The sequence below is a fragment of the Gobio gobio genome, assembly GCF_949357685.1.
Source record: "Gobio gobio genome assembly, chromosome: 1".
Lineage (NCBI taxonomy): Eukaryota > Metazoa > Chordata > Actinopteri > Cypriniformes > Gobionidae > Gobio > Gobio gobio.
Window position 1 is genome coordinate 45926628 of NC_137097.1, and position 20317 is coordinate 45946944.

A 20317-nucleotide genomic window follows, 5' to 3' on the forward strand; every position below is an offset into this window, starting at 1 on the left:
AATGCTCTGACATGCTTTACGCAATTTTTTCGTTGATAAGGTTTAGCCTATAGCCTATTCATTAGAAACTATTAAACATCTATAGTCAGCATGAATGACATACTGGGATGTGCAAAATAACCTAATTTTATTTTATTCTTTTATAATAATAATGAAAAATAATAATTTAGTTGCTTACCCATTTTATCTAGCCTTTCACTTTTTATCTACCCGTAAACATTTTAATAACTTGCGTTGATTTTCTGAAGTTTTTAAAGAGCAAGATATGAATGGGAAATAATAACTTATAACAATTAGGCCTAAATAAATAAATCACACAAAAAAATAACAAATACATGAAATGAGGTGCACAACTTTTACTCATGACATGCAGTTTCCACGCGGCAATAAATATGTTGAAAAAAACAATTCCTGGTCTTCTGCCTCACTTTCACTTTTATTTTCATGTAAACGACGCAGCGCACGAAATTGGAGAATTTGTGAAATTGGGGAAATCGTTCATACAAAAGATGAAAAGAGCGACGAAGTGTTGATATCGAGACACTTTATGAAAAAACAACTTTATCTTTACTCGTTTGCAAAAACGAAAGTGTAATCGCGACATTTGTCACCAACTCAGGAAGTGTAACTAACAACAGTGTGCTCGAGCTCCGACGTACACAAACGCTGGACAGAACAACGACTTTTGCTTATTATAATGAGGAAGGTATTGTGACTGACTTTAGCTGGAAAACATATTTCGGTAGGGCTATACATGTGCTCAAATAGTTTGTCTAGTGACGCATTAATAATCATAGGCTACCGCTCTTAACCACTTGTGTTTATTAAAATCAGTGTTTATAGGTGGCAACCCTGAAGGATGGCAGAGGAAGGCCGTGCGGTGTGCGTTTACGGTTTGCCAACAGACGTGGATCATGAACGTCTACGGGACAAACTACTGATTCACTTCCTACGCGAGAGGAATGGAGGAGGAGAGGTCACGTCAGTCACTATCATCGGTCGGACACCTCTGCGTGCCCTCGTCACATTTGAGGAGATTAGAGGTCAGAGAGATTGTTTACATGGTTATTATGACGGCAGTTAACAACACTGTAAATAGATGAATTAATGGATTTTGATAAAACAGCTAGGGGGGTGACACTTTTTAATATTGTCCTCTAAAATAAACGATAAAGGACTAATTATGTTTCATTACGGGGAAAGCATCTGTACCATATGGCCATAGAAAAAATTGGGGGGAAACCTGTTGTGGAATCATTTCTTCACTTTCACTTTTTACTATGTCAAAAGTCCACAATGTTCAATATTCAGAATATTTGAATGTAGTGAAATAGCAAAACCCTTAGTGTTTAATGTTAAAACATCCACAAATATTATTTAAACACTAGCGGTGTTAATTTTACACTCAGAGTTTTGCTTGAAATTGTACCAAACAACTGGACAAAACAACTGATTTATTTAAGCAATAAAGGGAATATAATTCAAAACATGCAGGGTGATGCCTACTACATAATGCAAATATTAAGGGTTTTATTTGGCACATTTTACCCCTCAGCTACTATTTTGGGAAAATTCTTAAGTAAATAATTCATGGCTATTCTTAAAGGCACAATATGTAGGATTTTTGGATTCAAATATCCAAAAACAACTAGAACAATGTTTTATATTTTGTTGACTTGTGTACTTACATTATCCCAAATGTTTCCAAGAATGTTTAAATCCAGAGAAATAAGCAATTTTTTAACCACGGACCGTGTCCGTTTGTCGCCTATCAATGACATCATACCGTGTTACCCTCGATTTTAAACCATGGAAACACCAAAGACGCTTTAATATATTATGTATTTTATTACACAGATGAGCAACTGTGTGGATACATTAATCGACAGAAAATGAGTAATTGTTATACAGCTCAACACAGTTAGTCTTATTTTTTTATATCACGCTTTCTTGATGTAACACGAGTACCATGTTTTGCCATGCCTAATATCGATCTAGCTTACTACAGTGTGCAACAAGTGTCTCACAGTAGCCGCAGAGCAAACCCACAGAGTAGCATTATAACTTAACCTTGAACACACTCAAATATATCGAATATGATAAAACAGCGCTGCGCTGCGCTGTGCTGCGATACTGGCTGCAATGGAAAAACATTCTCTCTGTTTATGTCTATTGGCGAGTCACGCAGGGACTGTGCTCCTCCGCAGCGGTTTCTACCAGACCGGTCTGAAATATAAACACTTATTATAAGTGTACCATAATGATTTAGGGTAAGACAAAAACACGGTTTGGAAAATGGATTCATGATGTACTCACTCATTATATAATTTTTGAAAAATCTTGAACACAAAAAAATTTACGGAGAGCAGCTTTAAGCAAAATAAATAAAAAAAATGTTATACACTGGAAATTTACAACATTGTATGATTTATATTTTGTTATCTGGATATGTTTGCGTTGACATAATACTAATTTAAACTGTCTGGTAGAACATTTACTTTGATCTTTTGTATATCTTATTATATTTCTGGTGCATACATTGATTTTCAGTGCATGTTACTACCAGAGTAGTTGGTCGTTGGAAAAAATCCAAAATGCACTGATTGGCAGCCAGACGACTGGCATATACCTAATGAAGTCTCTGGCTCTTGCTAGCTGATTGGTCTGCCAAGGCTAAGGCAACATTTGAGTTGTGTAGTCAGTTTGCTGATAAAGTGTATGTGTGGGGGGTGGGCAAGTTGTGAGAGGGTATTCTTTATGTCCTGTCAAGTCTGATTAAAGGCAGTGAGGTTTCAGAGTGCTTGTGTGTGCGTCTTGCATATAAGTGAGTATCAGTGTCTTTGGTGAGAGAATAAGAATTGATGCTTTTATAAATCAGACATTATGAAAAATTAACTTCCATCTGTGTATGCAAACATCTTATTTATGTGTAAACTGCTGAATCAGTTTTTGCCCATCAAATGAGATTGATCCTTTCTTTCTGGTTTTATTTAGTGGTCCAGAGCGTGCTTCGTCATCATCCTCACATTTTACAGCTGGACGGTATACAATATGAACTCTCCCTGGGTCTCCCGTGCCAAGAGCCCCTGAGTCTGAATAAGGTTTGCTGACAGAATAAGCAAGATTAGAGTGCTTTTTTAAAATAAAAGTTCCATTTCCCAAACTCATATAGGCAAGAATTATTTTCGTTTTTACACAGTCACTCAGCTGATGTTCTTTGTACTCCTTCAGGTGATCCTCGATATGACTGTGACTATAGATTGCAGTCCGCTTCCTCGGGGTGCAGACACTCTGAATGTACTGTGTAGTGAGTTTCCAGGTCTACGTATGCAACATGGCTTATTACAGCATACGTGCACCTTGCAAGGCAGCTATTCAGATTTTCAAGGAGCTTTTCCTCAGATGCAGATGCTATTTTATAATCACCGTTCAAGAGCCAAATATCCTAATTTTAGTGGAGACAACGGTCAAAGTCCAGAGACAAGGGAAGACCTTGCAAGTGTAAAGAAATGGGCTAGCTTTGCCTCCCAGTCACCAGGCCTTCATACAGGAGACCTCAGCTCCGTGGGTTTCGGACAAGAGCACTATGGACTGCAAGATAGCAATGAAGCTCTCACTGAACGCAGTACTCAGACTAAGAAAAGCAAAACGGAGGAGGGAGCAGAGTGCAAGGTAGATGAAGCTGATTTAGAAGATCTTTCGATTATCATGGAAGCTGATGTGTTTGCATACCTGCAGAGCATTAAAGAGTACAAGTATATACTGCGTCATCATGGAGTGCAAGTGGTTCACATTACATCTGAGGGAATCACCACCCTGTACCTGCAATCAGAGGTCCCAACTGGGTCAGAGGTTAAACAGAACATGAGGCAAGCCCAAAAGGAACTGAGGCAACTTTATCAACAGCAAGAGGGTTGTCTGAGGAAAGACCAGGTTCAAAAGAGTGCCCTTTACATGCCAGATGGACTGACTGCAGCGTTAAAAAAGGTGCAGTTAGTACTGCCTAATGTTCTGTTTAGCTATGACCAGGACTGCGTTTATATAGTTGGAGAAAAAAGTGAGGTATCTCAGGCCAAACAAATGTTCATGCTGGGGGTGGAGAAAAGCGTGACGGGGAGCTTGACAGAAATGCCGCCATCCTCTCCTAGTTCTGCTTCAGCATCCCCTGAATCCTTCGAGAGAGAGCCACAGGTTAAGATAAAAAGTGAAGTACACACTCCAGTGCCTCCTAAACTGATTGGCTATAGCACTGAACGAAAAGGGGATGTTGGGAATGCAAAAGAATACAAACTGGCAGCTCGGTTTAAGAGCTCTGGGCTAGGACGTGGTAGAGAGGAGGTGGGTGGAGACACAAGGAGTATCACTGCTAAAATGGACTTGCTAATGTTAGACCCAAACTCTAAGTCAGCAGCACCCACTAAGTCTTCACATTCACTCAGTAATGAACTGACAGGGGAAGGAACTGAAACATTCAGGATGACAAGTCCAAGCTGTACAGCAGAGGATGTCTTGTTTAAAAACCAAGACCCGCCATCTATGAATACATTTGGTGGAACCACCTTCAGCACATCCAAGGCCAAACCAACTACTTCTGCTGGACTCACTTCAACATTTACCACAGGAGTTAAAGCTTCAGGGAATACCAGTGTGACTGTCTTATCAGCCAGTAATAACGAAGGGAAGACAGCTGCTCCCTCCTCAACATCAGCACCCACTTCCAAATCATCTTTAAGAAGGGCCAACAGTTTCTCTGGTCGGTCGTACCTAAGAGAGCCAGTGCAAAATAACCAGATTGCAGTTGAGCCAATGATTAACGCACATGCACATCAAAGAGCAAGATCTAATAGCATCAGTAGTGGAAGACCTAGTGAAGATTGTCCGATTACCACAGTGGAAGCAGAACTTACTGTGTCTTCTCTAATGTGGGCCTACATAAAGGAGGCATACTGCAAACAACTGGACAGCATGAAATTTGACTTGCAAATGTCTGAGAAACAAGCAAGCAAAAGTGAGATGATCGTGACTCTGAAGGGCACAGATTCATTGAAGGTTGGAGAAAGTCATCGGCAGCTTCAGAATCTAGTGGCTGTTGTGGCCAGTGACTTTTGCTCTCAGGAGGTACGTTTGGAAGAGCTTGGTGTGATTGAAAGAGACAAACTGTTTGAAACCTGCTGCTGGAATGTCCGGTCACGCTTTCGCAAGGTCACCTTGCACACCACTAAGAGCAGCATTTTCCTTCTTGGCCCAAAACTGCTTTGCTCTCAAGCCAGTGATATATTCAAGATTGTATTTTCTGAGCAGAAGTCTCATTCCTTATCACAGATGAAGACCTTCCAGGAGGGTGTAGATCAAGGAGCAACCAAGGCATCTTTGAGCATACAATCCACAAAACCTAATCACTCTAAATCTGATCAAATTGTAAAGCTGTGTTCTTTACAGGATACAAGTCAAGTGGATCCGTCTAACAGCATTCGCAAGAGTAGAGGTAAATCAACCAAACAGAAATCGGCTGCATTGGAAAGGTTGGAGAACACTAGTTCTATGATGGATGAATCAAAGACAAACACACTAAGCCAATTAGCTTATGCCAGAGAAGACACAACAGGACCAAAAATTGATTGGCCAACTTTTTTACCACTTGAAGCATTCAAAAAACAAGATACCACAATGACTATGAAACAGACCAACCTGCTGTCCCATACCCTGTCAGAGCAATGCATGTGTGGAGCGATTAGTGCAACTGTGAAACGGACCACCTGTGGTGTCATCCTTTGCAGTGACTGCCTACCATTTCATTTGTACTGCCGAGTGTGTGGAAAAGAGGGGGTGCACTCTCAGAAGAAGGTGCTGGAGGATCCAGTGCAAAGTTATAGCTCAAAGGATATACGGCAGGGATATCATTCTAAAGAGCAGCATTCAGAACAAGAGGGCAGGAAAGAACACAAGGCCATCCAAGGATCTATGACATGTGTGGAGATGCCTTCAAGCCTTTCAGGCTATACAAAATACACAACGGCCAAGATCACGTACTGCATACCTGATGGCATACAAGGGGTATTGGCTTATATACAGTTTATTGAGTAAAGAATCCTAGACATGTTAAAAAAAAAAAATATATATATATATATATGTATATATATATATATATATATATATATATATATATATATATATATATATATATATATATATATATATATATATATATTATTTTAATATAATAAAATAAATCACCTTGTAATTTCCGTGCTTTACACATCTCTTCTAGGATAAGGATCCCTGTCCTGGGAGACCATTCAAAGGAGGACTATTTGAGGCTTATCTGCCTCTTGACCCAAAGGGACGGAGTTTATTGCCCTGCCTGAAAAAGGCATTTGATCAAGGGCTAACGTTTACTATTAGTTCAAGCAAGAATGCCGGTGGTGGAGATGCAAAAGTGAACTGGGGCAAGATCCCCCACAAGACCAGGATGGAGGGAGGGAAGTGTGGGTGAGTACTTTGCATTTGTAGCGGAAAGCAACCATCGGGGAGGGAGTTTGGGGGAGCACAGTAACTCGTTTGGGGCATGCGAAATTCCAACATTCCAAATGTTGGAATTTCAAAGCTTCTAGGAAAGTCGGCACTACAAATTTCCAATTAAACTTTTGTTTGTTTGTTTGTGTGCAGCAATGGATATCCGGACTCTTCATACCTTACTCTCTTGACTGAGGCACTAGTGGCTCAAGGGGTTGAAGGAGCGGCTGCAATCAGTCAAGATCAAGCCAAATCCTGACCTTGAGAATAACACAAATCAAAAGACCACAAATAATTACCAAATTGTGAACGACTTATTTTCGTATATATCTTTCCTAGAGATGTACATTTAAAAAAATTTTTGATTGTGACAGACTGCTTAATCATAATCAAGTATTTCTTATCACAACTGATATTTGTGTTTTTGCACTTTTTGTAATCATTTTAGAGTGTCATTGTCATTTTGTAATCATTCTATTATCGTTGTACCGTATCAGTAATGCTCAACATAATGCTATGAATATTCTGGATCAGTTGAGCATGCTTTTTTTAATAAAACAATGATCTTGTTTTAGAGATTGTGTTCATTGTAATCCATTCTTCATCAGCCTAGCACATCTCTCATCTTTCTCCTCAAATTGTCTCACCTACTCAGGCTTTTATCTGTGGTATAAATGCTAAATCTGCATTGTTGAATCAGTGTATGATTTTGTTGTAAAACCATAAGGAAGGTGCATAATAATGTCATTGATTTTGAGTAAGCAGTAGGAGACTAACTAGATTTATTTGCTGCCACAATGCTTCGTGTTATGGGTAATGCCAAGGCGTTCCCTAGATTTTAGACTTATTAGGTTATGGTGTGTTCTTGATAATTGCTATGTGGTTACTCTATGGTCTACTCCAAAAGGTTAGCTTTGATTAAAGTGATTAATATTGTATTTTTAATGCATATTGTCACGGGGTGAGGAATCACACGACAAGGCAGGTTGAGTGCAAAAGGCCCCGGAGGGTGGATTTTATTTACAGTGCTCGTGTAAGGGTGAAAACAGTCAGTGAGCCGGTGCGTGGTGGCTGGTGAATCCTCGTGCTCTGTGGTGCTCGATCCTGGTGAAAGTGGGTGTCCAATGTGCTCCAGTGAAGTGGGCTGTCGGTCACTCGCTGCTTTCTAGGAGAACAAATAAGAGAGAGGTTAGTCCAACAGTACATTCAGCTCGAGACCAGAGTCTGTCTGTCTGCTCATCCGTAGCCGCTTATATGCCTCCGGGCTGATGAGGTGCAGCTGTGACCGATCAGCCCATGGTGATTACGTGCAGGTGCGTTGTTGCCAGGGCGACGCTGATTCCTCTGGGTGGACTCGTCACATCCCCCCCCCCCCAAGCGTCGTTCTGGTCCTGCGAACATATGGAGACAGTAGGGGTGAAACAAAGGGAGGGTGGGGAATGACCCCTGACAGACCTGCGTAAGCTGTCCATATCCTTGAAAGGCCGTCGGCGTTCGTGTTGGCGGCCCCGGCCCGATGACGTACCTCAAAGTGGAAGTCCTGGAGCGCTAGGAACCAGCGAGTCACCCTGGCGTTGGTGTCCTTGGCGTGGGCCATCCACTGCAGGGGCGCATGGTCGGTGACCAGGGTGAACTTGCGGCCTAACAGATAATACCTCAGCTCCAGGACTGCCCACTTGATGGCCAGGGCCTCCCTCTCGACGGCGGCGTACCTCGTCTCAGCCGGGGACAGCTTCCTGCTGATGTAGATGATCGGATGCTCCTCGCCTTCCTGGATTTGGGACAGGACGGCTCCCAGTCCTGTGTCGGAAGCATCCGTCTGCAGCAGGAAGGGGCAACCGAAGTCTGGAGCGCGGAGTACCGGCGACGACGTCAGGGCTGTCTTGACCCGGGCGAAAGCCTCCTCGAGGGCTGGGGTCCAGCAGACTTTCTCCGGCTGCCCCTTCCTGGTCAGGTCTGTCAGGGGGGCGGCTAGAGAGGAGAAGTTGGGGATAAAACATCGGTAATACCCTGCCAACCCCAAAAAGGCCCGTACCTGGGTCTTCGTCTGCGGTCTTGGGGCGGAGTGGATGGCCTCGACTTTCTTCTCCTGGGGCTGGATGAGGCCCCTTCCGACTCGGAAACCCAGGTACTTGGCCTTGGAGAGGGCGAGGTGACACTTGCGGGGGTTGGCAGTGAGTCCAGCCCGCCGGAGCTCCGAAAGCACTCTCCGCAGACGTTCCAGGTGGTCTCCCCATGCCTCAGAGTGGATGACGAAATCATCGATGTAGGCCGCTGCGTAGGCCTGGTGGGGCCGTAGGATGATGTCCATCATCCTCTGGAAGGTCGCGGGGGCCCCGTGCAGGCCGAAGGGAAGGGTCCGGTACTGCCAGTGGCCACTGGGGGTCGAGAAAGCAGTCTTGGGTTTAGCGGATTCAGAGAGTGGTACCTGCCAATAGCCTTTGGTGAGGTCCAAGGTGCTGATGTACCGGGCCCTTCCCAACCGATCCAGTAGCTCGTCGACCCGAGGCATGGGGTACCCGTCGAATTCGGAGACTTCGTTCAGGCGTCGGAAGTTGTTGCAAAAGCGGAGGGTGCCATCCGGCTTTGGGACCATCACGATGGGGCTGGACCACGGGCTCCGGGATGGTTCGATTACCCCCAACTTCAGCATTTGTTGGATCTCTGCCTCAATAGCCTGCGACGAGCCTCCGGGACACGGTAGGGCCGCTGCCGGACGATGACTCCTGGCGGTGTTCGGACGTCGTGCTGTACCACGTTGGTCTGCCCGGGCTGGGTCGAGAACACATCCTGGAACTGACTGACCAGGTGCTGCAGCTCCGCCTTCTGGGCAGCCGACAGATGGGGGTTGATGTCTACAACCACGGGATCGGTGATACTCAAGGCCGCTACTTGGTCCCGGGTCCCCACCCACTTCTTCAGGAGGTTGATGTGGTAGAGTTGCTCTGCCTGCCGTCGTCCCGGCTGCCTCAGACGATATGTGACTGGCCCAATCCTTTCGATCACGGTATAGGGTCCTTTCCAGGCTGCCACAATGCTTCGTGTTATGGGTAATGCCAAGGCGTTCCCTAGATTTTAGACTTATTAGGTTATGGTGTGTTCTTGATAATTGCTATGTGGTTACTCTATGGTCTACTCCAAAAGGTTAGCTTTGATTAAAGTGATTAATATTGTATTTTTAATGCATATTGTCACGGGGTGAGGAATCACACGACAAGGCAGGTTGAGTGCAAAAGGCCCCGGAGGGTGGATTTTATTTACAGTGCTCGTGTAAGGGTGAAAACAGTCAGTGAGCCGGTGCGTGGTGGCTGGTGAATCCTCGTGCTCTGTGGTGCTCGATCCTGGTGAAAGTGGGTGTCCAATGTGCTCCAGTGAAGTGGGCTGTCGGTCACTCGCTGCTTTCTAGGAGAACAAATAAGAGAGAGGTTAGTCCAACAGTACATTCAGCTCGAGACCAGAGTCTGTCTGTCTGCTCATCCGTAGCCGCTTATATGCCTCCGGGCTGATGAGGTGCAGCTGTGACCGATCAGCCCATGGTGATTACGTGCAGGTGCGTTGTTGCCAGGGCGACGCTGATTCCTCTGGGTGGACTCGTCACATCCCCCCCCCCCAAGCGTCGTTCTGGTCCTGCGAACATATGGAGACAGTAGGGGTGAAACAAAGGGAGGGTGGGGAATGACCCCTGACAGACCTGCGTAAGCTGTCCATATCCTTGAAAGGCCGTCGGCGTTCGTGTTGGCGGCCCCGGCCCGATGACGTACCTCAAAGTGGAAGTCCTGGAGCGCTAGGAACCAGCGAGTCACCCTGGCGTTGGTGTCCTTGGCGTGGGCCATCCACTGCAGGGGCGCATGGTCGGTGACCAGGGTGAACTTGCGGCCTAACAGATAATACCTCAGCTCCAGGACTGCCCACTTGATGGCCAGGGCCTCCCTCTCGACGGCGGCGTACCTCGTCTCAGCCGGGGACAGCTTCCTGCTGATGTAGATGATCGGATGCTCCTCGCCTTCCTGGATTTGGGACAGGACGGCTCCCAGTCCTGTGTCGGAAGCATCCGTCTGCAGCAGGAAGGGGCAACCGAAGTCTGGAGCGCGGAGTACCGGCGACGACGTCAGGGCTGTCTTGACCCGGGCGAAAGCCTCCTCGAGGGCTGGGGTCCAGCAGACTTTCTCCGGCTGCCCCTTCCTGGTCAGGTCTGTCAGGGGGGCGGCTAGAGAGGAGAAGTTGGGGATAAAACATCGGTAATACCCTGCCAACCCCAAAAAGGCCCGTACCTGGGTCTTCGTCTGCGGTCTTGGGGCGGAGTGGATGGCCTCGACTTTCTTCTCCTGGGGCTGGATGAGGCCCCTTCCGACTCGGAAACCCAGGTACTTGGCCTTGGAGAGGGCGAGGTGACACTTGCGGGGGTTGGCAGTGAGTCCAGCCCGCCGGAGCTCCGAAAGCACTCTCCGCAGACGTTCCAGGTGGTCTCCCCATGCCTCAGAGTGGATGACGAAATCATCGATGTAGGCCGCTGCGTAGGCCTGGTGGGGCCGTAGGATGATGTCCATCATCCTCTGGAAGGTCGCGGGGGCCCCGTGCAGGCCGAAGGGAAGGGTCCGGTACTGCCAGTGGCCACTGGGGGTCGAGAAAGCAGTCTTGGGTTTAGCGGATTCAGAGAGTGGTACCTGCCAATAGCCTTTGGTGAGGTCCAAGGTGCTGATGTACCGGGCCCTTCCCAACCGATCCAGTAGCTCGTCGACCCGAGGCATGGGGTACCCGTCGAATTCGGAGACTTCGTTCAGGCGTCGGAAGTTGTTGCAAAAGCGGAGGGTGCCATCCGGCTTTGGGACCATCACGATGGGGCTGGACCACGGGCTCCGGGATGGTTCGATTACCCCCAACTTCAGCATTTGTTGGATCTCTGCCTCAATAGCCTGCGACGAGCCTCCGGGACACGGTAGGGCCGCTGCCGGACGATGACTCCTGGCGGTGTTCGGACGTCGTGCTGTACCACGTTGGTCTGCCCGGGCTGGGTCGAGAACACATCCTGGAACTGACTGACCAGGTGCTGCAGCTCCGCCTTCTGGGCAGCCGACAGATGGGGGTTGATGTCTACAACCACGGGATCGGTGATACTCAAGGCCGCTACTTGGTCCCGGGTCCCCACCCACTTCTTCAGGAGGTTGATGTGGTAGAGTTGCTCTGCCTGCCGTCGTCCCGGCTGCCTCAGACGATATGTGACTGGCCCAATCCTTTCGATCACGGTATAGGGTCCTTTCCAGGTGGCCAGGAACTTGCAGGCAGAGCTGGGGACCAGGACCATGACGCGGTCTCCCGGCTGGAACTCCCGTGGTTGGGCTGCCCGGTCGTACCGGCGTTGCTGCGCCTGTTGAGCCTTGCTGAGGTGTTCCCGGACTAATGGCATCACCCGGTCGATCCGTTCCCTCATCTGGCGGACGTGCTCGATGAGGGTGCTATGAGGGGCAGGCTGCTGCTCCCAAGCTTCTCGGGCGATGTCCAGGAGCCCTCGTGGTTGGCGGCCGAACAGAAGCTCAAAGGGGGTGAAGCCAGTTAAGGCCTGGGGTACTTCGCGGATCCCGAAGAGCACATAAGGAATCATGAGGTCCCAATCCCGCTTATCCTCCACCGCCACACGTCTCAGCATCTGCTTGAGGGTCTGGTTGAACCTTTCTACCAGCCCGTCCGTCTGTGGGTGATAGACTGTGGTCCTCAACTGCTTCACCCGCAGCAGCCTGCAGAGATCCGCCATTAGCCGGGATATGAACGGGGTACCCTGGTCAGTCAGTATCTCCGCTGGTATGCCAACCCGGCTGGCCAGCAGGAACAGCTCCTGGGCGATGTTCTTTGCGGTGGCCTTGCGGAGGGGAATTGCTTCGGGGTACCGGGTGCCATAGTCGACGATGACCAGGATGTGTTCGTGGCCACGTGCAGACTTTGGCAACGGCCCCACTATGTCCATCCCAATCCGCTCGAAGGGCACCTCGATGATGGGCAGCGGAATGAGTGGGCTGGGGGGAGGAGTCCTGGGCGACATAACTTGGCAGGTCGGGCAGGCCTGGCAGAACCTCTTCACCTCGGCCTCCAGTCCCGGCCAGTGGAACCGGTCGCGGATACGCTGCGTGGTGTTAGCTGCCCCGAGGTGACCTGCCATCGGATGGGAGTGCGCCAACTCCAGGATGGTTTCGGTCTTGGTCCGAGGAACAACTAGCAATTTTTTCTCCTCCCCCCTCCGCTGTGCGACACAGTATAGCAGGCCCTTCTCAACGACAAAATGCGGGAGAGGATGGGGCCGTGGGAGGACGTCTTTCCCGTTGATGGTCCGCACTTGGGACCAGCAGTGCTTCAGGCGATCGTCCTCCCGTTGTTCCTTGGCGAATGAGCCCCCTCCGGCAGCCTGATACACATCAAAGAACGGATTAGTAGATTGGGAGGAGGACTCACCATCTCTCCCGCTGTCGGAGGCTAGTAGCGCTGGTCGGCGGTGGGGTCCTCGCGGCCGTCTCCGCCCTCGACGGTTCCCCTCCTGGCTGACAGGCTGAGTGGCGGCGGCGAGCAGGGCATCGAAGCCCGGCCAGTCTCTCCCCAGCAGTACGGCCACCGGAAGGTCCTCTACCAGGCCGACTTCCACCGGCCAGGTACCTTGGGGCGAAGAGATGGTGATTCGACGGGCCGGCACTTGGCGAGTGTCTCCATGCACACACGTAATGGGGAGGAAGCTCTTCTCGCCTCTTCGGGGCCCACACACTCTTGACTGGATGAGGGTGACCGTACTGCCGGAGTCCAGCAGGGCTCGGAAGTGTCTTCCCTCGATCACCACGTCTGCTTCCGGGGCTCCCGATGGCATCCGCTGGTGGACGATGCAGCCTGCCAGCCACGCACGCGGAGGCGGCATGGGTTCGGCGCTGGGCATGGGCTCGTCTCGCGGCGGGGGAACCGTCGGCCTGCTCACTGGTCGCGAGGTGCCTTCGAGCGGCCGTCGCTCCTGGACCACCCTCCGGGGGAACAGCAACACTCGCTCCCCTGCCTCACGGTGGTGGATGGCATCCGCCAGCTCGATCGCCTCCACGAGGTCCGCGGTGTTGGCCGGGTTTTTCATTCCGACCGCCTGCCGGATGGTACGGGGAAGAGCACGGAGGAGGCGATCGACCACCACCCGTTCCGCTACCTGAGCTGCCGTGGGACTTCCTTCCATCAGCCAATGGTGAGCGATGCGTTTAAGTTCGGCTGCTTGGGCACGGGCTGGCACACGAGGCTTGAATTCCCATTCATGAAACTGTTGGGCGGCACAGATAGATGAGAGACCCAACCTCGCCAGGATTTCACGCTTGACTTCGTCATAATCCTCAGCGATCGCACGGGGAAGTGAAAAATAAGCCCGCTGGGCTTCTCCAGTCAGCAAAGGTGCCAGCGCGCGTGCCCAAGCGCCCTCTGGCCACTCTTCGCTCTGAGCAGTGGTCTCAAATACCTGCAGGAAAGCCTCCACGTCATCATCCGCCGTCATCTTCGGCAGCAGGCGGGTGGCTTGGGCACGCGGATCAGGTAGCGGAACGCGCTGGGCGGCGGCAACACGGATGGCGGTAAGTTCATCTTCCGTCCTGCCCTGGCGGGTGGCGAGATGTTCCGCGATTTGTTGCTGGCGGATGCTCACCTCCGTGAGGCGCTGCAACACTTCCTCCATCTTCGGGGAGCGAGCGCGCTACTTCCGGGTCCTGGCATGCAGAAACAAAACAAACAGAGAAGATTAGGATTTTGGGTGCGGTGAACCTGTCGGTGATTCCTCACGCTTCTGCCCGCATTCTCCACCAATGTCACGGGGTGAGGAATCACACGACAAGGCAGGTTGAGTGCAAAAGGCCCCGGAGGGTGGATTTTATTTACAGTGCTCGTGTAAGGGTGAAAACAGTCAGTGAGCCGGAGCGTGGTGGCTGGTGAATCCTCGTGCTCTGTGGTGCTCGATCCTGGTGAAAGTGGGTGTCCAATGTGCTCCAGTGAAGTGGGCTGTCGGTCACTCGCTGCTTTCTAGGAGAACAAATAAGAGAGAGGTTAGTCCAGCAGTACATTCAGCTCGAGACCAGAGTCTGTCTGTCTGCTCATCCGTAGCCGCTTATATGCCTCCGGGCTGATGAGGTGCAGCTGTGACCGATCAGCCCATGGTGATTACGTGCAGGTGCGTTGTTGCCAGGGCGACGCTGATTCCTCTGGGTGGACTCGTCACAATATGGATCATATGTCTGTAGGCTGAATACAATTTATTCCAGTAACATGAGTTTTTACTGCATTAAAAAAGTACATACACTGCAGAATCTCTTTGTTGTTGTTTCAACTTAAATAGGTATTTGTGCCGCCTTAAAATGTTAAGTTTGAACACTTTTTCTTAACTTGATTTTTTTAAATCAATCTTTACACTGCACAAAAACACTGCAGCATTCCTGAACATTTTCCTAATACGTCAAAGGAATCTGAGCAACAGGGTAATATTCCCTTTCTTTTTCCTTTTCTTTGAATCTGTCCTTAGTATTATAACAGAGGCTGTAGATTGACACGGCTCTGCAGCTCTGGACCTTCTCCAGCATGAAACACAGCTACTACACAGACTGCATCAAGCACTGGGATCAACAAGAAGTTACAGGGTACAGAGAGACCTGGGGCCTGTACCATGATGGTAGTTTAACTAACTCAGGGTTACAGGATTAGTTTCGAGTTGACAAACAAACCAATCTAGTCAGGCTTTGTTGGTCCCATGATGTTGATCATCAACTTTCTCTGTCAACTTTTAAAAAGTTTAGCTGTGACATCAGTAGTAGACAGTAGTGGACATGCGATTCACTTCTCGCAAGAGAAGCAGAGAGATTTATTTCTCTCTTCTGCAGAATATTCCTTGATTGAAAAATATTAAGAATTGCAACAGATTTACACAGCAAGAAGAAAAGAGCAGTCTATAAAAGAGGACAACTTAAAGAAAAATCTTACGTCTATGCAAGTAAAAGTTATGAAGTTAGTTTAGTTGATATATAGAGAGAATTGAACATTTAAGCTCACATGTAGGACATTTTATAGCTTTATTTATTGATTTTAAAGCTTATTTGTATGACCTTTATGTAGGCTATTTATATATATTATATATATAATTTATATAGCATAGTGCCTTAATGATTGATTAACTAAAATGATACATGTGTAATTTATTAGGGGTATAATAATTACATAAATGATAAATAAACCATTAAAAATTATTATTATTATATATATTATAGTCTTTAAAAACCATTTGCTATGTAGTGACGTTTAATTTGGAGTAGAAACAGGGGGAGTGGCTTTTTTGCATCAGACTTGTCACTTTGCTCACAGCTGATTGGTCCAATTTCAGTTTGAGATATCTTATCCAGAACATAACCTGCCCTGGAGCAGGTTAGCCATGGAGCGTAAGTTGAGATGAACACAGCTAAAAGCCAAACCACTTTAATGGTACCGAAAACCCAGGATTGGCACAAACTAAGCTTAAACATATCTGGCTAGCCAGCTAAACCGGCTTCATGGTAGGCCCCTGTTCTCAAACAAAACTGCTACAGTGACCAGGAAAATTAAAGGGGGGGTCTAATGCTATTTCATGCATTCTGACTTATTTACACTGTTAAAGAGTTGGATTCTCATGCTAAACATGGCCAAAATTTCCAAAAATGAGTTGGATGTATGATGGAGTATTTCTGTGCCAAATGCACTCCTTCAGGATTCGAATACGTCTCGGAAAGATTTTTTTGAGGTCATAATAGGCGGAATTGCTTGTATGGGCACTTCTCCCGGATGAGCGCATGTGGAACGCGCACATCAACGAGCTTCGTTCGGGTTACAGAAGCCGTCGGCAGCGCTGGCATTTTGTTTTTAGACCACGAAATCAACAATGTCACTAAAGAAGTGTGTTTCTGGTTGTGAGGGAAAGATCACCTTGTTCAGCTTCCCAAATAGCCTAGCGTTAAACGTTGGTTGCAGTTTGTTTTTCCAGTGCAGCAATGGAGTTCTGCAAGTGTGTTTGTTTGTTCCCGGTCATGAGTCGAAACCGCAGGCCGTGAGTGAAACTGCATCAAATGTCTGTTGTTTTTTTTCGCAATTGGCGCGTAAAAGTGCATATAATGTAAACAAGACGAATGTATTATTGAATAGAAAGTTATCCAGGGAGGGATAATGCCAGAATGTATTGTGCATGTGTGTGTGTGCACGCTCTCTTTAGCTCCGCCCACTGCACTCTTCAACGAGTTTGGCTGTTTTCGGAAAAATCGGTACAACGTATCTCTCGTTTATAAATATGATAAAACTAAAGACTCTTCGGAGATATGAAGGATGCAATACTACTCTATAGGTACTCAAGATTAATAAGAGATTGGTTGAAACTGTGTATATAATTTAATATATTAAATTAATATATTAATTTAATATATTAAATATTAAATTAATATATGACCTACCCCTAAATGTAGCGTCTTCAAAAGAACAAAATCCCACAGGGCATTTTGAAGCCATGTGTTGAGCTCTCATCATGACTTCTGGAATTTGGCTGAAATTGTTATTTGCATACATCACCCTTCCACCATAGCTTAGGGCAGATATTTGTGTGCAAGTCTGTTTCTGCCACAAAGTAAAAAATAAAACGTAATTTAGGTAAAAAGGTAATTGTGAGATAAAGGTGTGAAATATAAAGTTGCAATTATGAAGAAGAAAAAAACCCAACAATTTAAGTCACAAAAACGAGAAAAAGTTATGAGATATAAAGACAAATTTACAGCCCCCCAAAAAAGAAGTCAAAATGTTTCGGGTTCAAATTGAGCTTCCATATCTTTGAAAATGTGGAGGTGTAAGATAAGCATCCTATTGAAAATTGAACACAGCTCATTTTTCTGAGTTTCATAAAAGGGTTAGTTCACCCAAAAATGAAAATTCTGTCATTAATTCCTCACCCTCATGTCGTTCCAAACCCGTAAGACCTTCATTCATTTTCGGAACACAGATATTTTTGATGAAATCCCTCCATAGACAGCTATTTAATTAACACTTTCAATGTCTTCAGCCTTAATTTTATGAAGCGACGAGAATATTTTTTTTGTGCGCAAAAAAACAAAACAAAAACGTTATTCTACAATCTCTTCTGTGTCAATCTCCTACGCTGTTGACATAGTAAATACAGTACAGCGCTTCCGAGTTACATCAGAGCTACGCCAGAACGCCAGCCTACCATTGGCCAATGATGTTCATGTGAGCACCATGACGCATGTGTGTGATACTGACGTCAACTGCGTAAGAGACTGACACAGACGTGAAGAAATTGTTGAATAAAGTCGTTATTTGTTTGTTTTTTTTGCGCACAAAAAGTATTCTCGCCGCTTCATAAAAATAAGACTGAACCACTGACTGAGTCACATGGACTATTTTACCAAAGTCTTTCCTACCTTCCTGGGCCTTGAAAGTGTTAATTAAATTGCTGTCTATGGAGGGGTCAGAGAGCTCTCGGATTACATCAAAAATATCTTAATTTGTGTTCTGAAGATGAACGTAGGTCTTACGGGTTTGGAACAACATGAGGGTAGTAATTTAGCATGTTTGATTTAACAGATTAAACATACATAGTTTAACACCGGCATGATTAAACTGGTTTTCCAAATCTTATGAGCATGTAACAAATTAGAATGTGATTTCATGTTATATATATATAATTATTGTTTTTTTTGCAACGTTGGTAACTTTCCAAGTATAGTAAATGTTCAGCATTTGTTTAAAACAAACCGTCAATATCGTGACACAACATATTGAACATTATCAGTTTGTACCCTCTGGGATGTTATTTTCCCTGCATCTGCTGTACAGACACCAGCCAGCGCAGAGTCATCCCCCCACAGTCCTCTGCTTTCAGAGCAGAAAACCTGCCTTTCGCAGTATATTCTTAGTCTCTCCACTGCATTGTCTTCATTAAAATGGCTGAGCACAGAGATCTGCTGCTCCAAGAGCAACTCAACGGTCCTTCACCGATTCCCTGTGGACTGCATCAGCAGCTGCTGGGATTGCGAAGCAAGAAATCTCTCCAAGGCCCGTATTTGCATGTGGTTAATGTAGTGGATACAGACTCTGAAGGTATTGTCTAAGATGCCTTTTGCCATTGTAATTCATTGTTTTGAAAATGGAACATGAATGTTTTCAGGAAATTATAGTGTTGTTAAAAACTGAATTATGTTTGTAACTTATTTGTCGAGCTAACTTTTTAAAAATGACGCATAAGGTTTAAGCAAGTCTAAATGATCAAACAAAGAGATCCAACCTCAAGTTTGGATCTTCAAAGTGTACACGACATAAATGGCAACATTTTGTAATCAAAACTCAATATACACTACCGTTCAATCCCCCTAAGTTTGGGATCAGTAAGATTTAAAAATAAAAAAAAGAAATTAATATTTTATTAAGCAACAATGCATTGAATTGATCAATGTTTGCAGTATACCTTTGTTACATTTATACAATACTTTTATGTTACCAAATATTTCCATTTCAAATAAAAGCTGTTCTTTTAGACTTTTATTCACAAACTATTAAGCAGCGCTACTTTTTTCAACATTGATAATAAACGTTTTTTTAAGCACCAAATCATCATTTGAGAATGATTTCTGAAGGATCATGTGACACTGAAGACTGGAGTAATGATGCTGAAAATTCAGCTTTGCATCACAGGAATAAATTACATTTTAAAATATATTAAAATAGAAAAGTGTTATTTTAAATTCTAATAATATTTCACAATATCACTGTTTTTATTGACTGTTTTTATTTCATTTTTGATCAAATAAATGCAGGCTTGATGAGAGATCAGAGACTTTGTTTCCCACAAAGGATTTAAAGACTTATGCTTAACATTTTTGTAGTTTTCATTGGATTTCTTTTAATGTATAATCTTTATTCATTAAAAAAAAAATACAATCATCTCAATGGGCTCTTCACGAAGTTGGTTGAGCTTTAATGTGCAGAGCTGTAATCTAGACAGAATGACAACTTTGAAGATAGCTTTGATTTTTTTTTTAACAATTGAAAAAAAAAAAAATAATAATTATACTTTCTTCATATACATTTGGATTATTTTAGTTTGAATGTCTTTTATACCATTATGCTAAAATATGAAAACAATTGTAGGCGTGTCCAAACTTTTGGCCAGTAGTGTGTTTTCTCAAGGAAAAGCAATGAAAAAAGTTTGTTGACAGGGTTGAGATGCTTGTACCAGTCCAACAGGTTAGTATACTCAAACACGCCAGGTTTTTTCTCTCTCTTTTGCTCTCACATGCTCAGTACGGAACATTATATGTAGAGAGAGTGAACACTGAATTTAAAACAGTCAATTATTCGTTCAGATAAGCGTTTGAAATGGCAGAGGAGTGTTTTGAACACATTGATCCATTCAACTGTCCCATCTGTCTGGATGCATTCCAGGATCCAGTGACGATTCCCTGCGGACACAACTACTGCATGGGCTGCATTAAAGACTACTGGGATAAAAATGGTGGCAAACACGTTGGTTACAGTTGCCCTCAGTGCAGGAAGACCTTCTCGCCTCGGCCTGTTCTCAACAAAAACGCCATGTTTGCAGAAGTGGTGGAGCGGTTTAAAAACACAGGCCTTCAGGATTCTTCACCCACACATTATGATGGACCTGGACACATGGAGAGAGAAATCTGCACTGCAAAAAAACCCAAAACTTGTCCAGAAAGTAAGGATTCATGCTCTAAGAGCCACCTGAGATATCGTAACAATGACAATGCCAGAGAAAAGCACACAG

At 45.8% G+C, this 20317-nt stretch overlaps 1 protein-coding gene across 2 annotated transcripts; it reads left to right on the forward strand.

The window, feature by feature from the left end:
• The first annotated feature begins 382 nt into the window (after positions 1–382).
• On the forward strand, positions 383–7089 carry LOC307132983 (uncharacterized protein). Of its 2 annotated transcripts, none has more exons than XM_079827656.1 (6): positions 383–706; positions 835–1043; positions 2995–3101; positions 3232–6054; positions 6269–6489; positions 6667–7089. In XM_079827656.1, the coding sequence occupies exons 2-6, from the start codon at positions 860–862 to the stop codon at positions 6770–6772; spliced, it is 3441 nt and encodes a 1146-aa protein (XP_079683782.1). In that variant the 5' UTR covers positions 383–706; positions 835–859; the 3' UTR covers positions 6773–7089. The 2 variants fall into 2 exon arrangements, with proteins under 2 accessions (XP_079683782.1, XP_079683781.1); XM_079827655.1 differs by having other exon boundaries at positions 421–742.
• Positions 7090–20317: the final 13228 nt, after the last annotated feature.

Bases quoted from the DNA above. Each gene is read 5' to 3' on its own strand.
- LOC307132983 (XM_079827656.1), top strand. From the start codon at position 860: ATGGCAGAGGAAGGCCGTGCGGTGTGCGTTTACGGTTTGCCAACAGAC. The intron at 3,102-3,231 runs GTTTGCTGACAG...GTACTCCTTCAG, and splicing joins AGCCCCTGAGTCTGAATAAG to GTGATCCTCGATATGACTGT. The intron at 6,055-6,268 runs GTATTGGCTTAT...CATCTCTTCTAG, and splicing joins TACCTGATGGCATACAAGGG to GATAAGGATCCCTGTCCTGG.